Source organism: Triturus cristatus, chromosome 7 (genome assembly GCF_964204655.1).
Source record: "Triturus cristatus chromosome 7, aTriCri1.1, whole genome shotgun sequence".
NCBI lineage: Eukaryota > Metazoa > Chordata > Amphibia > Caudata > Salamandridae > Triturus > Triturus cristatus.
The window spans coordinates 1047279402-1047304035 of NC_140590.1; the positions used below are offsets into that span (position 1 = coordinate 1047279402).

Consider the following 24634-nt stretch of genomic DNA (forward strand, 5'->3'; position numbering starts at 1 on the left):
GAGATCTGGGTTTAATCCATCACCGTTCTTTAGCCCACTCTGCCACCCCAGTTCAGACATGGCCATATGCAAATCAGTCTGACTCTGTGCCTCATGGGAACAGTCCAGCCCGAACTGCCAAGCCATGCCTTCCCTGGACCGGAAACAAGCTTCCTAGGACCGGTTTCTGGCATTTCAGCTGTCTTCAGCCAGGCTTGCTTGAATCCAGTGGCAAAGTGAGCAAGGGACTCAACGTCTGAGCATACCCTGCCAACTTATGGCGAACAAAGCGGTACAAAAGGGGGTGGTGATGGACGGAGCATCAGAACCAATCAAACACTCACACCCAGTCAAGAGATCTGGGTTTAATCCATCACCGTTCTTTAGCCCACTCTGCCACCCCAGTTCAGACATGGCCATATGCAAATCAGTCTGACTCTGTGCCTCATGGGAACAGTCCAGCCCGAACTGCCAAGCCATGCCTTCCCTGGACCGGAAACAAGCTTCCTAGGACCGGTTTCTGGCATTTCAGCTGTCTTCAGCCAGGCTTGCTTGAATCCAGTGGCAAAGTGAGCAAGGGACTCAACGTCTGAGCATACCCTGCCAACTTATGGCGAACAAAGCGGTACAAAAGGGGGTGGTGATGGGTGTGAGTGTTTGATTGGTTCTGATGCTCCGTCCATCACCACCCTCTTTTGTACCGCTTTGTTCGCCATAAGTTGGCAGGGTATGCTCAGACGTGAGTCCCTTGCTCACTTTGCCACTGGATTCAAGCAAGCCTGGCTGAAGACGGCTGAAATGCCAGAAACCGGTCCCAGGAAGCTTGTTTCCGGTCCAGGGAAGACATGGCTTGGCAGTTCGGGCTGGACTGTTCCCATGAGGCACAGGGTCAGACTGATTTGCATATGGCCATGTCTGAACTGGGGTGGCAGAGTGGGCTAAAGAACGGTGATGGATCAAACCCAGATCTGTTGACTGGGTGTGAGTGTTTGATTGGTTCTGATGCTCCGTCCATCACCACCCTCTTTTGTACCGCTTTGTTCGCCATAAGTTGGCAGGGTATGCTCAGACGTGAGTCCCTTGCTCACTTTGCCACTGGATTCAAGCAAGCCTGGCTGAAGACGGCTGAAATGCCAGAAACCGGTCCCAGGAAGCTTGTTTCCGGTCCAGGGAAGACATGGCTTGGCAGTTCGGGCTGGACTGTTCCCATGAGGCACAGGGTCAGACTGATTTGCATATGGCCATGTCTGAACTGGGGTGGCAGAGTGGGCTAAAGAACGGTGATGGATCAAACCCAGATCTGTTGACTGGGTGTGAGTGTTTGATTGGTTCTGATGCTCCGTCCATCACCACCCTCTTTTGTACCGCTTTGTTCGCCATAAGTTGGCAGGGTATGCTCAGACGTGAGTCCCTTGCTCACTTTGCCACTGGATTCAAGCAAGCCTGGCTGAAGACGGCTGAAATGCCAGAAACCGGTCCCAGGAAGCTTGTTTCCGGTCCAGGGAAGACATGGCTTGGCAGTTCGGGCTGGACTGTTCCCATGAGGCACAGGGTCAGACTGATTTGCATATGGCCATGTCTGAACTGGGGTGGCAGAGTGGGCTAAAGAACGGTGATGGATCAAACCCAGATCTGTTGACTGGGTGTGATTCCTTAAATGCAATCGCAAAATAATGAATCGCAAATTTTGCAATTCCTTATTTTGCACGCAGATTTGCCTCATACATACCACTAAGCAAAATTGCGATCGCAAACGCCGAAAGTCAGCGAATTTCGACATTTGCGATCACAATGTTGCTTGATACATATGGCCCTAATATTTATGACCTAAGTAGAATTGCGACCGATTAGTTTTCAGTATTTTGTGAACCGGCCTATTAATACATTGGAAGGTTCACGAAATACCATAGGATTTTGCAAAAAATTGGTGAGCAGATTGCAACCACTTTTTGTGAATCCTAATTTAGTACATATGGCTCTATGTAATTTATTTTAAGAAATAATCCATTTTTTTTTTGGGAGGAGCCTAGCGCGCAACCAAGGTGGCCGCGTAGGTGCGAGGCTCCCGAGGACCTCCGCGACCTCCTGCATAAATCCTGACCATATCCTGTCCTAGACGAGGGGACTGTGTTCGTGAGACCGAGCTGAGGTGCCACCCGTTTTCCGTTTCCAAATCGGACCTCGGACACCGGCGGGAGCATCGATTGAGGTTTGCGGCCTTCTCCACGCCGGCCCCCCGGATTGGAGTTGTGGGGCGATCCGGAGACAAAGTGAACAACAGCGGCGGGCGAGGCTGGGCGATTCGCGTACCCCGCACTTTCACTTTCGCGCCCTCCTTGCTGCCAAGCGAGGTAGGGTCGCGAGGCGGCGTGCGGTGGTGTGGCTTCATCGGGGTGCCCCGCCGGCCCGCCAGCTGTGATCCGCCCTTCGGAGCCGTGGACGCCCTCCCCCGGAGCCCGTGAACTGGTTTGTCAGCCCCTTTCAAGGAGATTGGCACGATTTGGGGACTGGAGCCATGTCCACGAAACAAGATGGCGACCGGGCAAAGGTGAAATCGACCCGCCGTGGCGCAGCCCCTCAGTCTAACAGCATGGACCGCTACACCCTCCAGAAAGGCTCTCCAGAGGCGCCGCGTAGGTCCCCTGTTGGCCCGACTGATGCTCCTGCTCTGCCCGCGGATCTGACCCTCCGGGACGTCATGGGCGCCATCGCCGAGATGAAGGCCTCAGTTGACCAGCGCTTTGACACTCTGGCGCAAAAGATTGACTCGGTCCTCGTGGATGTGGGCCTGGTGAGGGCCGACCTGTCCAAGACGAATGACCGGGTTGACTCTTTGGCCCACACCACCTCGGGCCTCACAACGGACGTGGCGGCCCTCCAAAAGGAGGTGCGCCGACTGGGCCAGGCGAGCGCCCTGATGGATCGTCGACTGGAAGATTCCGAGGGTCGGGCCCGGAGGAACAATGTTCGCATTGTCGGGGTGCCGGAGGGACGTGAGGAGGAGGCGGCGGATCTGTTTGTGGAGGACCTGATCCTCACCCGTCTCCAGCCCCGGGGGCTGAGTAAACTCTTCGCAGTGGAACGTGCCCACAGGGTCCCCGGAGGGAGATCTAAGGTCGGAGCCCCTCCGAGGCCTCTCATTGCCCGGATCTTCAACTTTCGGGACAGAGACGCTATCCTGCAGACTTCTAGGCAACAAGGACCGGTCAGACTCGACAATATGGACGTCAACTTCTATCCTGATTTTACTCCGGCGGTCCAGAAGCAGAGACTGAGTTTTCTCGGAGTCAAACGTCGCCTACGGGACCTGAACCTCAAGTATGCGATGCTTTTTCCAGCGAAGTTGAGGGTAGAGGTGGATGGCCGCACGCACTTTTTTGATCGTCCCGAGGCGGCCGGGGACTGGTTGGACACTTTGCCCGGGGATCGGGGCCGGGGGGTGGGGGGGGGTGGGGGGGGGCGTGGTTGGTGGGGAGGGCTTGCCGGATCAGGACTGAGGGACTAAAAGTAGGCCTTGCTCTGGACAACATTATTGTCATCATTGACTGATTGTGTAAGTTCCCCTCCCGTGGAGGTCGTACGGGGTCTCTTGGGGGCTTTCCCTCCTCCTCTGGGGGACTAGTTAGTGTTTTCATCTATGGGGCGACAGGCACACTGCACTTTGGGGGGGCTGTTTGGGCTCATGCAGGGGTGCAGGGAGGGGGGAGTTCTGTTGGGACGGGTGGGTTGGGGGTGGGGTGTTGTTCGTTTTTACCGCAAGGCAAACCCTTTACTGTATTGGTGTTTTTGAGGTGCTCTCGGGGGGACGAATGATGGCTTCTGTATGTGATGGGGGGTAGGGATTTGACTTTGTTGTCTTGGAACGTTAATGGACTGGGGGATAGGATTAAGCGAGGTGTGGTCCTGCAGTATCTGAAACGAATTTCGCCAGATGTGGTCTTTCTGCAGGAGACACACCTTATTGGTAATTCCTTTTGTGCCATGAATCGGCGTGGCTATCGTTTGGTGGCCCACTCGGGCTTCACGTCTGGCTCGCGGGGGGTGGGCATCATGGTTAAGAACTCGCTCCCGCTGGAAATAGATGAGGTGCGCCATGATGAGAGGGGACGCTACACTGCCTTGGTGGGGAGAATGGAGGGCAAAGTGGTTGTCTTTGTTTCAGTGTATGTCCCACCGGGGCTACAGTCCACCACTTTTGCGGACCTGGGGCGCCTCCTCCTTGACCTTCCGGGGGGGCTTCTGGTGGTTGGGGGGGATTTCAATGCGGTGGTTTCTGGAACTATGGATCGTCACCCCCCTAGGGACCTCCCCCGGGCGCAGGCGTGGCTGTCCGGCCTCTTAGATACATTGGGATTGGTGGACTGCTGGCGCTTAAAACATCCCACGCAGCTGCAATACACCTTCCATTCGGGTGCCCATGGTAGCCTCTCGCGGCTTGACCATATCCTTGTGCCTGCGGCCTATGCTGGGAGGGTGGGAGAGGTGCGCCATCTGGCGCGGGGTATTTCAGATCACTCCCCGCTCCTGTTGCACTTTGGTGTCCTCCCGAGGGGGGAGGGCAGGGTAGCTCCAATTAATGCCTGGTACCTGCGCGACCCCACTATTCGTGCTGACCTGATTAAATCCTTGCAGCGGTATTTTGAGGAGAATGTGGGGTCTGTCCCTTCGGCTATCTCCCTCTGGGAGGCCTTCAAGACAGTTATTAGGGGGAGGCCCTCTCCTTCATATCCCATGCCCGGAGGCGCGAGCAGGAAGAGGTGACCCGAGTGGAGGCCGAAATTACTGAACTAGAGGGTGATTTGGGGAGTGGGGTGACGGATGCTGCACTGCATGTTATACACCTTAAGCAAGCGGCCTATAGGGCCCTCGTCACGGAGGCAGCCAGGGGCCTCAGTAGAGAGCAACAGGGGCGACTGTATGATGTGGGTGATAAGGCTGGTAAATTGATTGCGTGGTTGGATAAAAAGGAGAGAGCGAGTCGTGTGGTTCCGCTGATTGAGAGGATGGATGGTGTACGTGTCACCGAGCCAGAAGACATTGTCTCTTGCTTCGCGGATTATTTCCGCGAGGTGTATTCCCCGGTTTCTCCCTGCTCGGAGGTGGATTCTCATGCCCTGCTTCGAGATATCGCGCTGCCCTCCCTTTCGGTGGGGGACAGGGAGTCGGATGCTGCTCCTACCTCGGACGAAATTGCCCTCGCTATACGCTCGGTCGCATCTGGCAAGGCCATGGGCCCGAACGGCATCCCTATCGAGTTGTATAAGCTGCGACCGGACGTACTGGCACCCCACCTCCGCGCGATGTTCCTGGCGGCCCACTCGCGGGGCTCCCTCCCGCCGGACCAACGTCTGGCTACAATCGTGGTGATCCACAAGGAGGGGAAACCCCGAGACCGGGTTACCTCCTATCGGCCTATCTCGCTCTTGAATGCGGAGCCCAAAATCCTTGCCAAGGTGCTCGCCAACCGGCTGGTCGGCGTGGTGGGCGATTTGGTCCACCAAGACCAGTCTGGCTTTATCCCCCATCGTAACACGGCCCTCAATCTGCGGCGCTTGCACGGGGTGCTCGCGCGTGTTCCGTTTGTGCGGGAGCCGGCCATCTTGGCGTCCTTAGACGCCACCATGGCGTTTGACACGCTCGAATGGCCATACATTTGGGCGATGCTGGCGAAATTTGGATTTGGACCGGGATTCATCAGCTGGGTCAAATTGTTGTACTCGGGCCCGTTAGCACAGGTGGTAGTGAATGGGCGAGTCTCTGCCCCGTTCGCGCTGGGACGGGGCACGCGACAGGGTTGCCCCTTGTCGCCGCTCCTGTTTGCATTGGCCTTGGAACCCCTGGCGGAGTGGCTGCGGTGGCACCCTTCCATCCGTGGTCTCCGTTGGACCCCCGAGTATGAGGACCGCGTGTCCCTCTACGCTGACGATATCCTTTTGTACCTAGCCTCCCCGCGCAAATCACTGATTGTCCTGGTTGATGTCCTGCGCTCCTTTGGCCGTAACTCAGGCCTCGTCATCAACTGGGCTAAATCATGTGTCTATGTGCTTTCCGGGGAGGCTCCCGTCCTCCCGCGGGGATGTCCGATCCAGATTGCCTCGCAGGGGTTTCGGTACCTGGGTGTCTATATCACGCTGGACCCGGAGGCCCGCTACGAGCGAAACTTGCTTCCCCCCCTCCAGCGCCTGAAGGAGGACGTCGCGCGCTGGCGGCGCCTGCCGCTTTCGCCGCTCGGCCGGGCGGCATTGTTTAAGATGATGTCGTTGCCGCGCTTCCTGTACGCTCTCCAGAACACTATGGACCTAGTCCCGGCGCGCTACTTCCGTGAGGTGGAGAGTCTACAGCGCCGCCTGTTCTGGGACGGGAGGCCGCGTATAGCCCTGGCGAAGTTGACGCTCCCGTGGTATGACGGGGGGATTGCCCTCCCGGACATTAAGCGGTATTACTGGGCCTCCCAGCTAGCTGCAATTAATCACGGCCTCTATGGGCCCGCCTTGAACCCGGCATTTGAAATGGACAAGATGCTCCTGCCCGGTGGCGACTACAATCGAGCGCTCTACTCTGGCGCGCCGGATCCCCGCTTGACGGGGCCCACGCGTGTCATGGTGCGGGTGTGGCACGCGGCCAATGCAGCTATGGGGTGGAAGGACCGTTTGACCCGGGCGTCGCCGTTGTATGCGCCTCAGCGGTTGGGCTCCCTGTGGACCTCGAAGGGCTTCGAGAAGTGGGACACGATTGGCATCAGTAAAGTGGGGGACCTCTGGACGAGAGGGGGATTTAAAACATTCGAGACGCTGCAGACGGAGTATCAGCTGCAGGGCAGTGAATACTTTCGGTACTTGCAGGTCCGTCATGCGCTGGGCTCCGTCTTCCCAGACGTCGCCTCCATCCCGGAGTCTTCCCCCCTGGAGGATAGAGTGCTGGATGGCCACGTTCCGGATAGCACGATCTCCCTCATTTACAAAAAATTGATTAATGACCGCTCGGGCCTGCTGACCGGCCTCCGTGAGGCTTGGGTTGCCGACGGGCTGGAGTTGGACGACGAAGACTGGATTTCCGCGGTGGCCTCTCCGAAGGAGGTGGCCATACCGGCTCGCCTTCGCTTCGTCCAGCTTAAGATACTCCTCCGGGTTTACATGACGGGGCCAAGGCTTCTGCGTATGGGTTATGCAGAGGATGGGTTGTGTAAGCGTGGGTGTGGTGCTTTGGCGACTTTTTTGCATATTTTGTGGGAATGCCCGAAGGTGGAGCGATTCTGGCGTGGTGTGCATGAGGTCCTGCGTCTGGTTACGCATGTCGCGCTGTTGCCTGAAGCGAGGAGATGCTTGCTGAATGTGTGGGAACCAACTGATTACTCGGTTCCGCAGACGCGATGGGTGACTCTGGGATATATGATTGCTAAGCGTGACATCGCTCAACTGTGGGGATCCCAGCGGCCCCCGGCGGTGTCGGCCTGGAAAGAACATATGGATTGGTGCATGTTCCGAGAAAAGATGGTGTATGTGGCGAGGGGCAAGCCTGGGGCGTGGGTGAAAATATGGGGCCCCTGGAACGCCTACCGCGGGGGTATCTGCGAGCCACCACTGCTGCCTGCTGCCTCACCGGCTCCGTCCCCCTAGTTGACCCCCTCCCCCAGCCCCGGGCACAGAGTTCCCCCAGTCCTGGACTTGTTTCCCTTCCCCCTCTTTAGACTCCTGTGTACGGTTGGGGTCCCTCACTTGAGGAGCACGTGTGGTTACCTTCGATTGCGGGTTGCCTTGCGGGTGTGGTTTTTTCTATGTTGTTGTGTTTGTATAAAATGAAACCGTATTGTGGGCTTAGAGTCATGTGGCCCACGTTGTTGATGCCTCCTGATTTACTTCTCTGCAACGCCAAGTGCCCTTTTGTAAGTTTGTCAGGTGCTCCTGTCACTCTAGCGGCCGGCCGGAAGGTTGTAGGCCCATACTTGTATATATTTGAGATTGCAATAAACGGTTTCAAACAAAAAAAAAAAAACAAAAAAAAAAAAAATCCATTTGTGTAGCTACTGTCAGAGCAGAGGCCTACCCGATAAAAGATGAGCTGCTCTTGCACAGATCGCGTAGTAAAACATTGAGGATTATCGCAAAATTCTGTTTGTGGCAGATTTAAAACGCTTATTTTGTAAAGTGTATGTTCTGTATTTGTGCCCAGCAGTTGTGAAACTCGCGCCTCCCTTCCAATGCACATTGCTATTTAAAAACATCAAATTAAAATAAACATGCATTTGTAACTCATCCCACGTTGCTTACTCATTCAGCCGACATTCTGCTTCTGAAATCTGGTTCCATGAATTGTAATGCCGCGGTGGACAGTTATTGGAGGTAATTTTGAAAAGATGGCCGTCTGCCATGACTTTTCCCCGGAGGACAGTATGCGTCAGAGTAGTAAAACAATCCGTAACTCCGTAACAGCTTCTGCAACCCCTAAACCAGCGGGTCACATTTTCTCCCCACAGTTTCAGGTGCGCACTCCTCCTCAGGCCTTTGTTGGATTTCTTGCAGGTACCCGTCTGCCGTGGGACGAGCAGTGGTTGATTGAATCTCTCTCCGATTCCACAATCTACATGGCTTACTACTGCGTGGCGCACCTACTGCAGGGCAATGACCTCAGCGGGCAGGCTCCGTCGCCGATAGGGATTTGGTAAGGCAGACTGCGCCCCAAAAACCCGTCTCCTTTATAGTGATTGTTGTAGTGATAAAAATTGGTTTCGTGACTGTCGTTATGTAGACAGGTTTTTGGTGTCTATGGCTATGCGCGCTGCAACAGTGACATCTAGTGGGTACATAAAATAAGACGTATAAGAATTCTGCACTTGTAATTTCTTGGAGTGCCCATTGCATCGCTTGTATACTCAGTATAGTCTTATTCTTGTCTTAATGTCCCTATTTTATTAACACCTTACAAAGAAATGCAACTCTTAGTCAAGATAAAGAAATGAATCCCTGATTAAATGGCATGGCTGACTTCCATTAACCACCTGTTTCATTAAAGTGTTCTTGTATTGTGATGTTCATGCTTTACTGTTATTGATGGGGAAAGACTGAGTTACCACAAACACATACTGCTATTTTATGGTTTTTTTTATACACTTCTCCGTGTAGGTGAGCTTAGAAGCTACAGGAATTTCACTGTGTAAACACATAAAATAAAAATGCACGAGAAGGAGCTTAAGTACAAAAATTGCCTGTCTGAAATATGTCTGTGATCCAGGTTTATGATGTATTAACACCATGGTGTTACAGCGTCATAAACTTGGATCAACGTAAAAGTAAAACACCATATTCAAGTTGGTTCTAAGTAAATTAAATCCGAACGCAGGTCAAAAATGATTGAATAATTACATAAGAGACACCATGTTCGTAAGTGTATATATCCGTCATCACAATCGTGCAGTCTCTGTGTGATTGAATGATGGGAGTTAACAACTAAATTCGATATGCATGCTTTCAATCTTTGAAGAAGGAGAGCTTGAGTCAGGCGTGCAGGGTTAAAGCTGTGAGTCATCTTAGAGTTTACTTTTCTAGGTAGTAGTAGTGCCTGGCATGATCTACAATAACCTGTTGACTATAATACATCGAATACAGGGCCCTTCACATGGCCAAGCTACAGCTCTGTTGCACATGCTGCTGTTCATATACTGGTGTCTTGAAGTTGTATCTTTCTACCATTATCCCTGACCCTGGTTTTGTTGTTGTTTTTTTGGCGTAGGCCTGATCAAATGACCAAAGAAGTTTGGGACTACGTGTTCTTTAAGGATGCGCCTTTCCCCAAGACCCGGATTGCCCGAGAGAAGCTGGAGAAGCTGAAGGAGGAGTTTGAGTTCTGGTACCCTGTGGACCTGCGCGTTTCGGGCAAAGACCTCGTCCCGAACCACCTGTCGTACTACCTCTACAATCACGTGGCCATGTGGCCTGAAGACAGGTTAGCATCGTTCGTCACAACATTTCTCCTGCTGTTTAGGGCATCACCGACACGCAGAACAGCATGAAAATTACTTTGGTTCTATGCTTGTTTAAGCCCTGCCTGAGGACTGTGTAGTTAAATGTGCATATAGCGCTTTGTTGCCAGATGATAACCAGCAGATGCATCGGGGAGCTATTTTTTCCAATTGTGAGTCATAGCGCAATTCAGTGCTGAAACCCCTGTGGCGTTCTGACACAGCGCTCTGTGAACACGAGGTAAATAAAGTGTTTTACTTAATACTTTCTAAAACCATCCTTGGTATAGGTTAGCAGGATAGGGGGCAAGGGGGCTGAGGTAGCAGAGTCAGGATGTTGCTCTGTAAGTATTGCTAAACATTTTTTTTGTTTTAACTTTTTTACATCTTTAACTCATTAGTGCCAAGAATGTTTATTTGAATGCACAATATATATGAAGGTAGGCTAAAATATTTTTAGCACACTTTTTCATTCTATTTTCTTATCATTTTCCTTTTGTTGTTGTTTTTTGCTTAGTATGTTTAAAAATTACTTTCTGCTCATACTTCCATTTTGTGTTTCTGATGGATCTTGTTTTTTGTTTTTCTTCCTTGTCTCGAGTCCCACTGATCTGTCTCGCTCGTTTTCCCACCAAGTTAAAAACTACTTCTGCAATCCTATGTGCAGTGTAGCTCTGAGAAACCAGATGCATATGATACCTTAATAGCCGTGGACGCTTTAGCCGCAGTATCACAGCATTGCCTTCATAAGGAATTCTTGTGCTTGTTTAATGAAGTGAGGTAATTTGAGTGTCCCCTTTAAAACAGCAAGCTGTGGTTATTGTACGCGTTAGTCTGTGGAAGGATGCTGACACAGATGACCGGTGTTTGTTAGCACACGAAATTTGGCCTATATTGTCACAAAGAAACAACTTTTCAAAATAAGGGATGACATATTTTTTATAGGAAACGCTTTATGTTCGTGGATGCATGTTGTTGCTTCCAAGTCTAGATTTCACTTTTCTTGTGTAATTAAGAACTGTTTGTGACAGAAAGTTGCTATGAAGGTTGTTTTGATTCTAACGTGTTGTATTATATTCTTTTGAACCTGCCACTGTGGCACTTTAACAAAATGCCTCATTGCCTCACTTGAACAAGTCTTTTAATCCCTTAGACCGTATCCACCCACTGTTAACTACAGAGCTGAAGAAGCTCAATCTAGACCCCAAGCCTTGCCTGGCCACCATTGTTTGGCCTTCCTTGTTTGGAAAGGTACTGGTGACGGGCGAAAATCGAAGCCCTGTATTTGCGTGAATTTAATACTACCTCAATAGATCTGCTTAAAATGGTAGCCATTAAGACTCAATCTGGGTCCGCTTCATGCACATCTTTTACCTGCGTCTCTAGTTTGTTGGAACAGCTGTTAGGGAGATCTGTAATCTGCTGAAAAAATGCACTTGCATTACCCTTGCTTGGAAAAAAAAACACATCATTGACCTGTCGGCACCAAATATTTTACTTTCTGTTTCGTGTCTATCTTTCCCAATTAAAATCTTTGTGAAAGTCATTAACTCCCTACTTTTTTCCCCTAAATAAAATGCTATCCTCCATTCTGCCTAGTCTGGATTTCAGCCACTTCATAGTATGGAAATTGTTCTTATCCTGGATGAATCGCGGCTGATAGTTAATGGCGGTGACTCGGCTGCCCTCATCCTGCTAGACCTCTCTGCCAGTTTTGATGCAGTCTCACACACACTTCTTTCAGGCCTTAACGATGCAGGCATTTGTGGCAGTGTCTTGTGGTTGGATCACCCTTTCTCTCTTTAGTTATCAGCAGACTGTTCATCTTCCTCCTGTTATTCCCAACTCTAGAACTGAGGAGAGGGTTTCCCAAGGTTCTTCCCTTGGCCCCACCTTATTTAATTATTATGTTGCTCCCTTAGCAGTACTAATATAGTCTTTTGGAAACTCCATTGCTGCATATGCAAATGATGCCCATACAATAATTCACTTAGATGGGGATCGTTCCAGTTCCAAATGGAAATTCCTCCAGTGCATGACAGAAGTAATTGCGTGGTTTAAGTCGAAGATCTTTAAGAGCAACGTGGACAAACTGAGAAGCTAATAGTGGGGGTAGACCCCTTAATATGATCCAGTGGATTGTACACTACCATCCTAGCAAGCTCACCCTCCTTCTTGCTACTTCAATTCAAAATCTTGGTATTTGCAGCTTGAATCTTTTCTGGATTCACATGTTGTACATTATTCGAACCTTGAGTGGTCGAGTCTGGAAATATCCCTATGTTCCCTTTTTTATCTTTATTTTTTTCTTTGGGACAACAATCAATAGATGTGTGGTGTCCGTCCCCTGTGACACTCCCACAATGCCCCGGTACGTGGCTGCCATCTCCTGAGTCTTTTTTCTGCCTTTGGGTTTGAAAGCACAGCCCACAACAAAAAGGAGATCATCAAAGTCATGTAAGTGTAGGGAAAGGGTGAAAATCTCGGAAAAGGGCAGAAAGCGTTGATGAAGACATCAAACATCTAAGAAAACAGCAGAACACTGAAGACGCAGGCTTAATATTTGTAATTCGATCACGTGGGTTGGAAAACATGATATGGGGTTGTAATTTTCTCTAGAAATGGTAAATCCCCCTTTTAGATTTTGTCCGAAATGGCATCGGGAACCAGCTGAAAAGGACCATTATTAGGTTTGCAATTTATGCCTACCCAAGCACCACAAGTATTAAGGGTGTATGGCGCGTGATGAGTTCCTCTCAAGAACACAGTCAAGATAAGCAAAGATGGGCACACTAGACTATGATTTATAAAACAGAGCTTTCTTAAAGACTCAAGACAGTCGAGCGATGAGGATATGCTCAAAGAACTGGAGGTGTCATAGAGGAGGGTGACCGAAGTCAGGGAATCAAAGTAGGTTGACTCTGAAAAGAAAGATGCAGTGAAAGGCGCCGAAAGACATTGTGTAAATTTCAAAGAAATGTATACCTACAATGCTGAAGGGTCTTGGTGTGGCTGGGTTGAAAATGTTGGACTCTGTGTGCCCAAAATCATGATTGACACCTGAAGTGCCAGCAGTTGAAGGGAAAGTAAAACCAAAGAAACCCCATAGGTCGAAGCATAATACACAGGAGGGGACAAAACCTCAGACTCTGACATGATCTCAAAAGGAGTTCAAGATCAGAGGAAGGAAAGCGAGTCTAAGAGAAAAGACACCTTAATCTGGAAAAGAAAGACTGCCCTAACACTATGCCGAACAGCATGTGCTTGACTTCAAGAGGAACACATTTCGACTCGAGGCGAAAATGGTGGCCCTAATGTAGAAAAAGAAAGTATTTGAGGAATCTTTCAAGGGTTCCTAGATCCTCGCTAGAACAGAGGAGAGTAGGACTGAAGAGGTGGAACAATCTGGGTTATAACCTCCAGGAACCTCAAGAAGAAGCAACCGTGTGAACAACCCATGCCAGATATATCAGGTGGAGGAGAAGATAGATGGCAAGACCTCGATACAGACTCCTTGGAGGAAGGGTTCAGCTCCTACCCTTCTAGACTTTTGCACCCTGGTGATTTTCCATATACAGTGAGGCTATTTAAAGGGCTGCTGAGATGCATATGGTACATCCAATGTCAGAAGAGATGGAAGCATGCTCCATTGGTGCTTATGATCATTTATATCTGTTTCTGTCTAATGGTTGTTTCAGCACACTTATTTTACACTAGAATGAAGCTGGTTCAATAAATACTTACTGAGAACTTCCCCACCGTTTATTCTGTGCATCTCTCTTAGACAAAGTGACCACGAGTGACTGAGCGAAAGATATCGCACTGTTTCCATGATCCCTAATGGGACAGAGTTGTCATGTTCGGTAGTTGCCAAGAACTATTCTCTCCTTGGTAAGAGGGGTTTCTACTGGCACTGTGAGCTAGCTGGTATACAGGCAAACCTAGCCAGTGGCGGTGTCAGGAATCAGTCTGGACACCAATCCCACAGTCTATGTTGTCTAAATGCACAGATCATATATAGGTTTATAGGAATTACACAACACTACAGACTCTACTTCCATCCCAAAAGAAGAATCCGTTTTCTGCAATGCCACCCAGCATTATTGATCAAGGGAACAAGGGAAGGAGGCTTTCAGATAGCAAGCTTCTTCTAAGGCTGTGAAGTCTAGAGTGGAGAGGAAACACACCAAACAAGACCAAGTATGCATCAATATTAGCGCATCATAAACACTATCACTGTCTCAATTGCTAGGAAGAAGTCTAATGTTCAGACGTTCATGGGGCCACCCTCAAACACGGAAGGTATATGGATAGAGGTCATGAAGAGGAAGATGGTGCATATCAAAGTCTAATGCCCGCCTAACTAGATATGTGCCCTAACTGTGAGAAGAAATGGAGGATGTAATACAAGATTATCCTTACAGATATCAGAAAACAATAAATGCATTCATACCAGAAAGCTGTCAATAGCTAACACCCATCTAAAGTCAGCCCTGAATGCAGCATAAACTAACAATAGACAAATATGCACTAGTACTGCTCTAATGAGCGTGCCTGGTTACGTTTCTCAGAGTTCAAACAAGAAGTATAGGCCACCATCAAAAATACAATAAAATGCATACCTAAAAATACATACAATCGAGGACGCTTAAGGCTGGAGGCTGTTTCTCATAGGAAAGCAATCTCTTATGTTTTGTATCAGCCACTTCATTTGAAAACAGTGAGTTGACGTGTATGTTTATCTACCCTACGATTTTTCAACTGAAACAAAAGTCTGCGTCACTGGCATTCTGTGCCCAGGGCTTTATACTGGGCCAGTCTTGGGTCTCAATTTCAGCAGTAATTAAAAACTGACTGAAATGGGTCCCGACTGGGCCCTTTGTTCATGTTCATCACTGTACAGGCAAAAATATAAATTGATTTCCCAACAATGACTGTAAACACCGTTAAGGGTCCTATGCTTTTGACTATGTTTGTGACGTTGGTTTGTGCTCAACCCCTCTATTTGTCTGTTGCACTTATATGCTACTCTATTTCCTCTTGCGTTGGCATATTGTATTGCTCCTCTATCTTCTCCAGTATCTTACTTATCGTTGTTGTTTTTACCTGCAACTCTGTTTGTACCTCGATTATTTGTAAAGCGCTCCGATACCCGTTTGGGCCACGTCAGCGCTATATAAAACTTTATATAAATAAATAAATAAGGTAATCCATGTTAGCAATGCAGTTCCTGTTAAAACTTCACATTTTTTATGGCTACTTCTAACCGCGGATTATCCACCTTTACAATATCCCCAGGTGCAGTATAGATATGGAAGATTTTCCATGATTATCCCGCACACCAGTAAGTGGCGTTGTGTGGCTCCAAATGAACTCCGCTCAGCCCCGGAATAGAGAGCTGAAGCCTCATATAGGCACCACCCCATCGGGCGGTTGTCAGTTTCTTCCTTGACAATGTCCGTGCCCTCAGCCCCAAAAGCTGAAAACCAATTGTTTGTGCCAGTGTACAGATCTCTAATTTCGGACCTTTTAGATTGGAATAAATTCCATTCCACAGAATGGGGAGGCAGAAGAGTGATGAGGAATCTGTGGTTAGATAAAGTATCCACTAGAAAGAGCATTGCCTAAGGTAAGTACCAGAGCAGTGCCTTCCTCTGTAGGCATTTTCAGTGAAGTATCTGCAGTTAGAGTATCCACCAGAAAGTGTGTTACCGACGGTAAGTAACTCCTCCTTTACTTTATCTTGCATTCCCAAAGAGTATTTGCTTTTGCAGATGTTTCTTTAGTTTGTTCATACGACATTAGACACTTGTGTTGTATATACTGTGAGCTATGTCACCTGTGGGTGTCTGGATGAGTATAGTTTGTGGGTGTTAATGACAGGACACAATTGACAGCTCTGGTCTTGAGGCTGAGAGCAGTGCTGGTTTCTGACTGTTAGTGGGTCATAAAGTCCTACGAGTCCATGCTCATCCAATCCTTGACTTTTCTGTAGAGCACACAGAGCTATGGTCATTAAGGTGCGAATTGTAACTACTGTTGTGTATGAAGGAGAAGGTATCTGCCGCTGTGAAAATAGCAGTGCTGGAGGAAAATAATGCTATGTTTATATGCTGGGTTGGTTGAGGGGGGACACATACAGAAGGACAGTGAAAAGAATGAGAAAGCAGGACTTGAAGTGTGATATATGTAGATACAGGATTTTCAAGAGCTGCCCTAATTAGAAGGGTGTAAGTGTTTAACAGACTGAGACTGCAGAGGAAAGTGGTGCGAAGGGCGAGTATGAAGGACTGATACACTCCAGAGACCACTACTCCTTCCACATTCCTTAGTAATGTTCAATTCTGTCTCATTTGTTCTTAATTGAAGCATTCCTAATTTGAATTTTTCCCAATAAAACCATTGTTGCTTATTTACCACATACAGTTAACAGCCATTAGCAAGGGCAATATTGTGTTGAAGCTGCTTCAACACCCCATCAGGGGTAACAAGCGCTATATAAATACGAACATTTTTTCCTCTTCTATCCTTCCGAATCCAAATAACTAACCTATCCAACACTTAAAAATTACTTGCATGTTTCTCTATACTAATTCAACACAAATCCTCTGTGGATCCCGGAATAGCATGCTACTCGCCGAAAAAGTGCTTCGACCCTCGTAAGGGGTAGTAAGCGCTATACAAATGCAATTACAATACAATACAATAGTGCGGCCCATTACTTTCTTAGAGGCATGTTCTGTGTGCGTGAGAATCTTGTAGAGCTGTCGTTACTGGCGTTCAGTAATGTTGGATCCCGTGCCAGTAGATGTCGCTATTGAGCCTTAAGTGCCAAAGCTCAAGATTTCAAATTGTGATAAATTAGAGCACTGGCTTTACGAGAGTGGTAGATTGATTGCGAGTTACATTTCGGATTTTGAATTTATTTGTGTAACAATCACGCTCTATTCTGATATGTATTACCATTGCTTACAGGAATTGCAGTCCATTTTCACAGTTATATGCATTATGTTATCGGTGCTTAGGGTGGCCACCTTTCCCAGGGAAAGCCTCAGTCATTTGTTCATGTTTAAGGTTCTGCAGATGCCCGGCCGTTATACTTAAATAGGGCTTTATATAAAATTATCTGTATTCATTTTTAACATGTCAAGTCAAACGTTTTTCAGTTAATTAAAACCATAACAATACAATTACTAAAACAACGCTGTGATTAAAAAAAAAATATTTTGTTTCCTAAAAATCATAAGTCTTGCGTTTCAACTAGAATTATATATGAAAAGTATCATTATTAAAAAATGCAGACCTTTTTAAAGTGCAGAGTTTCCAATTAGTGAGTCTGGAACGTTGATTGACCCCTAGTCTGCTGTGTCGGATTGAAGAATATTCCTCCCAGTGTTCTAGTAATATTCTGCATTGTGTTCAGGAGTACGATCTGCTTCTGAGAAGCCCGTCTTATTTGCTATTAGCAAACAGGGCACAGGGTTCCTTTTTAGTGCTTGTGCATGAACTGAGAGGAACTTTATTAGTTGGCAATTCAATGAAGTGTCTTTTGGGTCCAAGGCCGCCATAATTGCCGATCTACTTGTTCTTATGCCTCTAATGTTCATGGCGTGTTTTAGTAAAGTGACTTGTGTTTGAGATAATTTAGGACAAATGCAGACAAGGTCCTCTTTACTACTCCCACATAGTCTACAATCTTTAGGCCCGTCGTGGACCCAAGTTTGCTGGTCCATGGTAGACGGGAATTTACCTAGACGCAAGGCCATTAATTGTAGCTTTCTGTAGGCCAAGAACGTGATGTTTAGGTATGGTGCTGGGGTGAGAGATTTGTAGTCGGACATTACCATCCAGGCATGTTTTCTCGTGCTGAAGATGTTTTTGTCTGCTAGCAACGAGTGAAGCTTTGCTGATTTGTTTATAGCTTGCTTAAAGGCCGGGTAGGGCAGGTTGGTTTCCCAGAGTTCTCTTGTGCAAGTTTCTAGTAGGGCCTTTTTTAGGTATTGGTTGTATGGGGACTTTGCGTCTTTCTCTAGTTCGTCCCACAGAGCCTTAATCAGTTCCGATACTGCTATGTTTTGTTTCAGGCTGTACCATTGCTTGATGGTTGCGCACATTCTCCCCAGCGTTTCGTTGGTTACCCCAAATTCTAGTCTGGTCTGTGCTGGTGAGGCTCCCTGATGGATTTGAAAGACTCTTTTGTAGATTGTAACTTGTGCTTTGTTTAGCAAGTCAGTGTCTTTCCCATTGAGAGCTGTAGTGCCGTATGATAGCGTTGGTAGCATTTTGACTTTTAGTACTGCTAGTAGGGGTTTGAATGATGGCCCCTTGAGGTTTTTTGTTAAGGACCTGAAGGCGAATTATAGAGCATTTGCTCTCTGAGTAATATAAGCTTTTTGCTCCTGATGGTTATGCCGATTGTCATAGTAGAACCCCAAGTACTTGTAGTTTGATACTTCTACTAGCTTTTTGCCCTCCAGTTGGAATTGTTTGGCGGTCCGACATCTGGTATCTGAAAGAAACACGTTAGTTAGATTCCTCACCTTAGAATATCCCCAGGCGTCAGACTGGATCCGGAAGATTTTTCATCAGCAATACCCCTTGCGCGTCGCTAGGCGTCGTCTGCGGCTCCGCGTCCGTCGTCGGCGTTGTGCGCCGGAATGACGTCGTCGGAGTACTTAGACGCCGCCCTCGCGCGCTGACGTCAGTTCTTCTTTTTTCCGCGCCAGTAAGCGCAGATCCGGGAGAGCTACCCCTTTAGTCAATTTTTGACTAACTTTTTTGATCCTTTTTGATCTTGTCTCGACTCCGGTGCCGGTAGGATGCCTGGTTTTAAAGCCTGTGCTGACTGTAGCCGCTTGATGTCGGTTACGGACCATCACCGCCGGTGCCTTTACTGCTTGGGCCTCGACCACGACGCGGAGTCGTGCTCGGACTGCAAGGCCCTGACCTCGAAGGCTAGACGGGAGCGGTCCCGCAGGCTTCTCGAGATTCGCCACTCGGCTCCGCGCGCCTCTCGATCTCGGTCCAAGAGGAGGTCCAAGGATCGGTCGCGGAGCCGCAGCCGACGTCACCATCGGTCGTCGGGATCCAAGTCTTCGGGTAAGTCGAAGTCCAAGAGGCGACACCGCTCTTCGGACTCCCCTCGCCGGTCGCGCGACTCGGCCGAGGGTCAGGGTGGTTCCACCCCCGCGGCTCCGGCGGAGCCGCAGCCGCCGCGCAAGTCCCCATACCCTCCGGTCCCTGGGACTGACGCGACGCCGGCGGAAGTCAGTGCCTTCCTCTCGGCCATGAGGAGTCTGGCTCCGCCGTCGACGCCCGCTGGCGCGCCTTCGGGCCCCGCGGACCCTAATGGGCTGCCTTGCCTGCCGGTGGCTCCGGCCCCGGCGCCGCAAGCGCCCGAGGGACCCGTTCCCGAGTCCCCGCCGACGCCGGTCGACCTCGTAACGCCTCCTCTGCCGGCGTCGACACCGGTACCACCCCCGACGCCGACGTAGATTCCGCTCGACGTTGAGCCCCAGTTCAGCCCCACTCCGGGCCCGGCGCCGGTACGGCGTCTATGGACGCCGCGTTCGGCGCCGCTAGAGATACATTATGTCTATCGCCCGGCTCCGCTCCTTCCTCCTGTATACCAGGAATCGGATGATGGGGACAACTGGGAGGGATCCGAGGATCCTATGGCCGTTCAGGCTCAATTGTCACAGGACTGGGCAGATGAGCTGGGGGAGGCCAGTGGCCTGGATACCTCTCCAGACACTGGATTAGTCTCTCCTCCGACTGTGGCTTCGGAGGAGGGCGCTGCTTTCTCTGTGGTGCTGCGCAAGGCGGCCGCAGCCCTTGGGCTCGAGCTGCCTGCCGTGGCTGTGAGGACTAACGTCCTTACTGAGGTGCTTCAGTCTGCAGCAAGCTCCACTGAGCCTCTGCTGCAATTCAATGAGGCCCTCATTGACGTTCTGCAGGGCACCTGGTCCAAGCCCTCCACAGTTCCTCCTGTGGATAGGAACGTCGCCAGGCGCCACCGCCCTGCTCCGGGCGACCCCAGTTTTCTGTCCCAACACCCTACCCCTGAGAGCCTGGTTATCCAGGCCTCTACCTCCCAATCCTCCTTCCCGACCGCCCCGCCGGACCGGGATTCCAAGAGACTAGAACAGTTTGGCAAGAAGCTGTTCTCCTCCCTTAGTTTGGGCCTGCGGTCTTTGAACACCGCCTGTCTCTTGGACCGTTATTCCCACTCTCTGTGGGAATCGGTGGAGGACGTGCTGCCCCTGTGTCCGGAGGAGGTCCGGACACGACTTACCCAGGCTCTGGCCGATGGGAGGGATGCAGCGCGACATGCTATCCGATGTGGGCTTGACACTAGGGACTCGCTGGGTAGGGCCATTTCTACCACAGTGGCGCTTCGACGTCACGCCTGGCTGCGGTCCACGTCATTTTCGGGCGATGTCCAGAGCACTCTCATGGACATGCCCTTTGATGGCACCCGCCTCTTTGGCGAGAAAGCGGACAGTGCGCTGAATCGCTTTAAGGACTCCCGGGCTACGGCCAAGTCCTTGGGCCTCTCGGCACCGCGGTCGCAAACTTCCGCCTTTCGCCCCTTTCGTGGCCAAGGAAGGGGTGCCTCCTCACGTGCGCCTAGCCACCAGCCGCAGAACCAACCTGGTCACGACGTGGTTTCCGCCGAGGCGGTTCTGGAGGACGACTAGGTCAGCCCACATCCACCCCGGCAGCATCCGCCTCAAAGCCTTCCTAGTCCGAGCTTTCAGGCCCATTCCACGCCAGTGGGCGGCAGAGTTCGCCATCACCTGCTCCACTGGCGGTCCATCACATCGGACAGGTGGGTGCTGCAAATCGTCCGAAGGGGCTACTCCCTCCCCTTCGAGACGACCCCTCCAGCCATGCCACCGCAGCACCACCGTATCTCGGGGGATCATTTGAAACTTCTCCACGAGGAAGTTTCGGCCCTCTTGGCCAAGGGGGCCGTCGAGCGCGTTCCGAGCCCAGAAGTAGGTCGTGGTTGTTATTCCCACTACTTTCTGGTTCCCAAGAAGGGCAAAGGGGGCCTACGCCCTATCTTGGACCTCCGGAACGTCAATGCCTTCCTCCGGAAGGAAAGGTTCAGGATGTTAACTTTGGCTCAGGTTCTAGCTGCCCTAGACCCCGGAGACTGGATGGTAGCGTTGGACTTGCAGGACGCATATTTCCACATCCCCGTCCTGCCGGCCCACCGGTGTTACCTGCGGTTCACGGTGGGCCAAGAGCACTTTCAGTTTACCGTGCTCCCCTTTGGCCTCACCAGTGCCCCTCGGGTGTTCACGAAAGTGATGGCGGTGGTCGCAGCTCATCTGCGCAGATCAGGGGTTCCAGTCTTCCCCTATCTCGACGACTGGTTGTTGAAGGCGGGCTCGCCCCAGACAGTCGTCTCCCACCTCCAGACTACGGCGGTTCTCCTGCATTTGCTGGGATATTCCATCAACGTGCCGAAGTCACATCTGAGTCCCTCTCAGAAGCTCCTCTTCATCGGAGCGGTTCTCGATTCTGCGCAGTTCCGGGTCCATCCACTGGAACAGCGGGTCCGGGATATACAGGCCCTGATTCCCATCTTTCGGCCTCTATCCTGGGTTTCGGTCAGGCTAGTGTTGCGGCTTCTGGGGCTGATGGCCTCCTGCATCCTACTAGTGCATCACGCCAGGTGGCGCATGCGGGCTCTGCAGTGGGACCTGAAGTTTCAGTGGGCCCAGCATCACGGCAACCTGTCCAACCATGTCTTGATCTCGGAGGGCACTGCACAGCAGTTGCAGTGGTGGCTCACGGACCGCGATTGGGTCAAGGGCAAGAGCCTCTCCCTTCCCCAACCGGAGCATGTCGTAGTGACGGATGCGTCCCTCCTGGGATGGGGTGGCCATATGGGAGAGGCGGAGATCAGAGGCCTCTGGTCTCCGGCGGAGTCTCGTCTCCACATCAACCTGTTGGAGTTGAGAGCGATCCGACTTGCACTGAAAGCCTTCCTTCCCTCTGTCAGGGGAAGTGTCGTGCAGGTGTTCACGGACAACACCACTGCCATGTGGTATTGCAACAAACAGGGCGAGGTGGGGTCGTGGACCCTTTGTCAGGAGGCTCTGCGCCTGTGGACTAGGCTGGAACACCAGGGCGTCACCCTAGTGGTTCAACATCTGGCGGGCTCTCTGAACGCCAGAGCAGACGAACTCAGCCACCGGTGCATGATGGATCACGAATGGCGTCTGAACTCCGAAGTGGCGCAAGGTCTCTTTCAGCAGTGGGGAGAGCCTTGGTTAGATCTATTCGCCACTGAAGAGAACGCGCAATGTCAGCAGTTCTGCACGTTGGAATTTCCAAGGCGGCACTCGCTCGGCGACGCTTTTCGTCACGAGTGGAGTTGCGGTCTGTTGTACGCCTTTCCGCCTATACCACTTCTGCCCAGAGTGCTGAAGAAGATCAGGCGCGACCGGGCCCAAGTCATCTTGGTGGCTCCGGATTGGGCACGAAGGTACTGGTATCCCGAGCTACTCAGTATGTTGGCCGATCCTCCGATACGTCTGCCCCTTCGGGAGGATCTTCTGTTGCAGCAGCAGGGGACGGTCCTCCACCCGAACCTGTCCAGCCTCCACCTCCATGCGTGGAGATTGAGCGGCGGCAGTTGATGCCATTTGACTTGCCTCCTGAAGTCTGTGATATCATTCTGGCAGCCAGGCGTCCCTCCACAAAGACGGTATACGCCTGCCGGTGGAACAAATTTGTGGCATGGTGCACAGCAAAGGCTGTGGATCCCTTTTCCGCCCCTCTTTCTGAGGTTCTCCTCTTTCTTCTTTCTTTGGCCCGGCAGGGCTCTGCCCTGGGCACCCTGAAAGGTTATCTTGCTGCCATTTCTGCCTTCTTGCGGCTTCCTGATCAGCCTTCTCTTTTCAAGTCCCCTGTAGTTACACGCTTTCTCAAAGGCATTACTCACACGTTCCCTCCTGTCCCTTTTGTAATGCCTCAGTGGGACTTGAATCTTGTTCTCACATTTCTAATGTGTGCTCCCTTTGAGCCTCTTCATAATTGTCCTCTTCGTCTGCTGACGCTTAAGACTGCTTTTCTGGTCCCCATCACCTCGGCTAGACGGGTGAGTGAGCTCCAGGCTTAATCTTCAAAGCCTCCTTTTCTCTCTGTTCATCCGGACAAGGTTGTCCTTCGGCCTCGTCCCTCCTTTCTTCCGAAAGTGGTGACTCCATTTCATCTTGGGCAGTCTGTCACCTTGCCCACCTTGCCCACCTTCTTTCCGCCTCCGCATCCTTCCAAAGAGGAAGAGAGGCTCCACCGTCTGGACCCAAAATGTGCGCTCTCCTTTTATTTGGACCGCACGAAGCAGTTCCGGGTGGACGACCAACTTTTCGTTGGATACGTGGGTGCTAAGAAGGGGAAAGCTGTGCACAAACGGACCATCTCTCGGTGGGTCGTTTTGTGCATCAAAATTTGTTACTCCTTGGCAAAAAAGGACCCTCCTGTTGGGCTGCACGCCCATTCTACTCGGGCCACAGCGGCTACTACTGCTTTGGGACGGGGTGTCCCTTTGCAGGACATCTGTCAGGCGGCGACGTGGGCTTCGTTACACACGTTTGCCAGGCATTATTGCCTTGACAGCCAAGTCCGGAGGGATGGCTTCTTTGGCCGTTCTGTCCTCCAGGACTTTCTGGTGTGATCTTGGTTCGCAGACCCACCACCGGGGATGGTATTGCTTGGGTATCTATTCTAAGGTGAGGAATCTAACTAACGTGTTTCTTTCAGATGAACAAGTTACTTACCTTCGGTAACGATGTATCTGTAAGAAACATTAGTTAGTTAGATTCCTCACCGACCCACCCATCCTCCCCGTTCTGCGAACTGACATCTAGGGTTAAGGTTATCCTTTTCAGGCCCCTAGATTTTATTTTTGGCACCAGTGTCGGTCTTTGCATGGCTCTGCGTTCCTGGCGCGGAAAGCTATGTACAAGAACTGACGTCAGCGCGCGAGGGCGGCGTCTAAGTACTCTGACGTCATTTCGGCGCACGACGCCGACGACTGACGCGGAGCCGCAAACGACGCCTAGCGACGCGCAAGGGGTATTGCTGACGAAAAATCTTCCGGATCCAGTCTGACGCCTGGGGATATTCTAAGGTGAGGAATCTAACTAACTAATGTTTCTTACAGATACATCGTTACCGAAGGTAAGTAACTTGTTCAATAAGCATTGTTTTGCTTTTTGTGATTATCTTTAGCTTGTTGTTGGCTATAAATTCCAACATTCCTGCAAGTGATCTTTGTAAGCCGATCTTAGTTAGGCTTATCAAGATAACATCGTCCGCGTAGGATAAATGGGTTAGTGGTAGGGTACCTAATTTAGGTGAGTGAGATGCGATCTTATCGAGTTTTGGCGCGAGGTCTGCCATAAAAAGATTAAACAGATGGGGGGCCAGGACACAACCTTGTTTGAGCCCTTTGGTGGTTTGGACTTTCTTGATAGCCAGTTTTACTCTCATCCATGTTTTGGAGTATAAGAGCAGTATTCCTCTGAATATTTTGTCCGGGATGTTCCAGTTGCGCAGTTTTCCCCATAGAATGTTACGGTCCACGCTGTCAAATGCCACCTTTAGGTCGATGAAACAGAGGTGCAGCTGTTGTTTCCTTCGGCTGTATTTGTTGGTTATCAGTGAGAGTGATGAAATATT

General features: G+C 50.5%; 1 protein-coding gene across 3 annotated transcripts in view; it reads left to right on the top strand.

Moving 5' to 3' along the window:
• The window catches only part of LARS1 (leucyl-tRNA synthetase 1), a 497298-nt gene that overhangs the window by 297443 nt on the left and 175221 nt on the right, over positions 1 to 24634 (top strand). For all 3 annotated transcript variants that reach the window (XM_085618114.1, XM_085618113.1, XM_085618116.1), the window contains 2 exons: positions 8499 to 8637; positions 9706 to 9918. In XM_085618114.1, coding sequence (XP_085474240.1) covers positions 8499 to 8637; positions 9706 to 9918 — 352 coding nt within the window. The remainder of the gene's footprint in view (positions 1 to 8498; positions 8638 to 9705; positions 9919 to 24634) is intronic.